Below are 4,919 nucleotides of genomic sequence, written 5' to 3' on the forward strand. Positions count from 1 at the left end.
AAGGGAGACATTGTCTTCTAGAAGCACCATCCTCTAAGACCGATGTATGAACAAGGGCCAGATGATTACTACTATGTCAAGAATACCTACATTTAGGTAAAGCTGATGAAGTAGGCGAATGTTCCTATTCTCACATAATTGAAAATTCATGGCTGCTTCACCACCTTCTGTGCGGATGTAGGTCCGTGAGTTTTCTCGAAGTACTCACTTAAAATGAGTTTGGTAGATAGTATGTTTCTACTTTTTCTATATGTCAAGTGGGTATGATTCCCATGTTACTTTTTGATCGAAAAGAGGAACCACACAGAATATCTTTAGTTGACTAGAACAACGCCCATGCGTCGCAATGGGATATAAATATTGTATTACGTTAGCTTGTGTTTACCTGCCCATATTATGCCATTGTGTAAATAAATGCTCATTAAATTATGTCCATGATTTACATTATATTTTGATCAGAAGTGATTTACCTGTCCATGATATGCGATTGTGTAAATAAATGTTAATCAAATTCTACCCATGATTTACCTTATGTTTTGATAAGAAGTTTGGCAAGTAAATTAAAGTAGAATTGATCCAGAAGGTTAAATTAAGGTGATTGCTTATTATACGGGGAAGTTTGGACGAAGGAGTGATGGGAAGAAAGGTGAAACGGAACCTTACATTCTTTTTAAGTAATAGTAGAGACTTTGCAACAACATTGGTGTGAAAACCATGGTACTGCTGACAGAAATAGAGGGCATAGACCTTGAACTTACTTTTTTTGAGAATCAATTCTAATTGGTATTAGGAAACAATTCACCGAAACAAGTTATTTCATACCCACACCCACACTTTGCTTACTTTATTGCTCGTGGGTTGGGTAGAGATGATTAGAGCATCACAAGCACACAAAGCATATGCCTTATCATGGTATGTTCCCGCTCCCGAATCCAAAGTCCGGAGGCATGCCAGCTATCACCTTCTTGACCGACGGCCTTGCCAGCAGCGCCTCCCACCATGCCTTTACGTGCGGATACACATCGAGCACAACCGCATGCTCCGTCGCCATGAAATAGCGCATGAAGGAGAAATGGGTGAGGTCGGCGAAGCTGACGAAATCACCGGCCAAGTACTTGTTGCTTGACAGCCTCGCCTCATACACCTCCAACAGCTTCTTGAGCTTCTCGACGCTCTCATCGACGAGGCCCTGGTCGACGTCCCTCCCGACGAACGGGTTGATGATGCAGTTAAACACGATGGGCTTGAGTACGGGCTCAAGCTGGTGGGCATCCACGTCGACCCATACGTCCACCATCGCCGACTCCTTGAGGCTGCCCGCTCCTAGAAACTCGGGCTTGCATTTGCGCAGAATATGCCTTGCGATGGCACGGGATTCTGATGAAAAAAAATCACGTAGAGAAATTAGTAACACTCATTTGTTTTTTGTCACGCCCACCAAATTTCTTAATAATTCATAGAAAAACATAGCTACTGAATCAAAACAAAATAGTGTTAAAAAATCAAATAAAATAAAAAAAACCCATGAAGGCTTACGGTAGAGCGTCAGATCGCCGTCCTCCAGCACCGGGATCTCGCCGAAGGGCTGCAGAATTGTTGGACGGGAACAGTGTTAGTAGTAGTAGGTGACCTTGGCCACGCAAACGCAGTTGATCATCTCTCTGTTTCTTGCTTCCTATACAGAACTAAAGTAGCAAAGCTGAACCAGATAGGGAGAAGCTAGCAGATCAGACGTACGTTTCTGGCGAGGTGCTCCGGCAGCCGGTGGTCGCCGCCGTTCCTGCTCATGGGCACGAAATCGTACTCGGCGCCGGCCTCCTCCAGGCACACGAGGACCCGCGCCATCCACGGCGACACCGCCCAGCCGTACACCTTCATAGGCGCCATCTCTTCTTCTTCTTCTTCTTCTTCTTCTTCTTCTTCTTCTTCTTCTTCTTCCTCTGTGTTTGCAGTGCACTACTATGGGTCCATTTATGTACTTCATCATCGAGCACTAGTAGTACTGTTGTTCATTTAGCACGCCGGCAGTCCAAATCCAAAACAATATTCTAGGTAGGAGTATTGGGGTTCCCTGTATGCAGTCAAACTTCTGTTTTTTAGGCGACGCCGATCGTCACTGCTTGCGTGCGCAATGCAGTCCATTGGTTGGTAGGTGAGCAAAATTGGTCCATCGTGCCAAGTAAATCTATTCGAGGAAGCCAGCCACGTGAACAAGCCGAAGCACTTGTTTTTTTTTTTTGAAATTAATAATAGGAAACTGCCATTTTTATTTGGGCCGGGATCAGGAGTAGGATTTTTGGGTCGGGCTTATGCCCATCCATGGAAAAATTGAGTAACTCATAGCCTTTTTTACAATAATGTAACTGACGTTTCTAGAAGAAAAAAAACAAGATGTAACTGGCAGTTAATATCCTAATAACTAGCCTAAATAAATGAAACAAGCATTAGCATTTGATAAAAATATCCTAGATATAGCTGTAACCTGTAAATAGTTGTGCTCATCCTCAGAGTGCCTCTGCCTATAAATAGACATCCTGTAGGCTTTCTTCATATAGTAATAGTATTGTGCGGCGTTAACAAAATTACCCGAGCTTAGCATCTCTCTCCATCCACATACAACCAGCAAGATCCATGAGGCCACCGGCGGCTCTTGTGGTCGTAGCCACCGTCCTTCTCGTGTTGTGCGGTGTCGACGCGACCGTGGAAACAACCTGCAAGGCGGCGGCCGACGAGGATGCGCATGTCAACTACAACTTCTGCGTGTCGGAATTGAGAAAGCACTACCAGAGCTCCGACACAGACACATGGGGCCTGGCCAAGATAGCCGCTAACATGGGCGTCAACAACGCCTATGGTGCCATCCATGACATCGAGCACCTACTAGCGAAGCCGAGCATGGATGCCAAGACGAAGGTCGCCCTTGGGCAATGCCAGGGGCTGTACGACAACATGAAGTTTGCGTTTGCTGGAGCCTACGACGAGATCAACGACCGGAATTACGCCGCGGGGAAAGAGAAGGCCGCAAAGGCCGTCTCCCTGGCGCACCAGTGCGATGATGCCTTTGTGAAGGCCGCCGTCCCGTCGCCTCTCAAGCAACATGGCCTCTACTCCGTGCAGACAGCGATAGTTTGCATGGCCATCACTAACCTTATCAAGTGATGAATAGCATCATGGATCCAAATCGTGGGAGAGTTTAGAGGTCGGATCAAACTTGTAGCGATTACTACTCCGAACCTTTGTAAGGTACATGCAAGGAATAAAACATGTTTTCATTAGTTGTGGGTTTATTTACATGCCTAATAGAGTTCTCAATGCATCTTGATTTGCTTTCTGCTCTTTAGAAAAACACGCATTAAACATCGCATACCCTTTCAATGTGCTATATTTATTTTTCTTGTAACGTAACCAAAGAATTGTCTTTATATCCTTTCAATGTGCTATATTTATTTTGCTTGTAACGTAGGCAAAGAATTGTCTTATACCCTTTCAATGTACTACACTTATGTCACTTAAATAAGAAGAGTTGCAATGTACTACACTTATGCCACTTAAATAAGAAGAGTTGAGGAAAGAAGAAGTAAACCCAATAAAGACTGATACAAAAAAATCGCTCTCTCAACATAATGGCACTTAAGTGTTTCCGGCTGCCGGGGACCCAATTTCTGGCGTTGTTCTTGATCTTAAATGTACCATATAATTGCACACACATAAACATTACCAAAATGTCTATTTTTGTAGTGTCGTCCTTCTTGATCTTAAATGTACTACATAATTCTGCATATGAACAGAACCAACATATATTTATATGGTGCTAGTCATCACAATGTTTCATTTTTCATGATAAAACAGAAAATTTTCTTCCTCGTCGAAGGTTTAATTCCAGATTATTCTTGAGTTTTTCTAGATTAGGTTATTCTTGAGATTGAGCATTGACATTTTGGCATGAGAGTAAACTTAGTTCTACTTTTGGGTGGGCTCTCATGCCCTCAAGAACGCTGGGCCAAGAACGATCACCGTCCACGGACGCACCCCAGCCTTTTATTGCATTTGCTTATCGGGCTGGCCCTTGAGGTCCTTTACCGCGCATAATTTTTTTTTGAGAGTACGGTTAGGCGTACCATAGCTTTAGAGAAGGCAGGACCGTAAGTATAAAAAGACTACAACTCACTATGAACAACAAGCATATCACGAACACAACACCCAGGCTCAGTGGTGGAGCCAGAAATAAAGCAAATCCCAGGCCAAAATTTTGTTGGTAACATGGGATTTTTGGCATTATAACAATATCTCATAACATTTCTGGGAAAAAAATACCACATGCAAAAGAAACAAAATAAATTAAAATTCTCAAGAAATCTAGAATGTAAACTCAATGCTCAATGGTCCAACATAATAGATAAAACATGACATAAGTACAAATAATAATACGGGGATACAAAAAAGTACCAAATCAATTGGTTACCTCATACTCCCTCCGTCCACGAATAAGTGTACTTCTAGCTTTTGTCTTAAGTCAAAGTTTTAAAACTTTGACCAACTATGTACAAAAGAGTAATAACATATATAACATCAAATTAGTATATAATGAAAGCACATTTTAAAAATAGACCTAGTGATATTAATTTAGTATCAAGGCCCCCACTATTCGACGTTCGAACCGGCCCCCGCGTCGCTCTCTCCCTGGGGCGACACGGGTGGCGTCCCCAGATCCGGCCAGAGCGGCCTCTCCTTCCCCTCGCCGCTCCCTCCTCGCCGCCGCCGGTGGCCTTTGCCGGGCAAAGCCCGTGCGGAGACGGCGGCGGCGGGGCGTGTTCTTCCGGCGGCCGGTTGGCGCGCGAGCAAGGGGACTCGCCGCGGCTGGCCTTGGCTGGTGGTGACGGCCGGCGTGGCTGCAGAAGGTGCGTGGGGGGCGGATCTGG

The 4,919-nt window shown here is 44.5% G+C and overlaps 2 protein-coding genes across 2 annotated transcripts; one reads left to right on the forward strand and one right to left on the reverse strand.

Moving 5' to 3' along the window:
- Nucleotides 1-647: 647 nt before the first annotated feature.
- On the reverse strand, nucleotides 648-1,935 carry LOC119298856 (glutathione S-transferase 4-like). Its single transcript, XM_037576160.1, has 3 exons — nucleotides 1,738-1,935; nucleotides 1,537-1,585; nucleotides 648-1,377 (listed from the first exon to the last, which is right to left on the reverse strand). Exons 1-3 carry the CDS (start codon nucleotides 1,885-1,887, stop codon nucleotides 908-910), a joined length of 669 nt encoding a protein of 222 aa, XP_037432057.1. The 5' UTR covers nucleotides 1,888-1,935; the 3' UTR covers nucleotides 648-907.
- A 639-nt stretch (nucleotides 1,936-2,574) lies between these two features.
- LOC119296845 (pectinesterase inhibitor 8-like) lies at nucleotides 2,575-3,287 on the forward strand. The gene has a single exon (XM_037574892.1). It carries the CDS (start codon nucleotides 2,632-2,634, stop codon nucleotides 3,157-3,159), a length of 528 nt encoding a protein of 175 aa, XP_037430789.1. The 5' UTR covers nucleotides 2,575-2,631; the 3' UTR covers nucleotides 3,160-3,287.
- The last annotated feature ends 1,632 nt before the right edge of the window (nucleotides 3,288-4,919 follow it).

Source organism: Triticum dicoccoides, chromosome 5A (genome assembly GCF_002162155.2).
Source record: "Triticum dicoccoides isolate Atlit2015 ecotype Zavitan chromosome 5A, WEW_v2.0, whole genome shotgun sequence".
NCBI lineage: Eukaryota > Viridiplantae > Streptophyta > Magnoliopsida > Poales > Poaceae > Triticum > Triticum dicoccoides.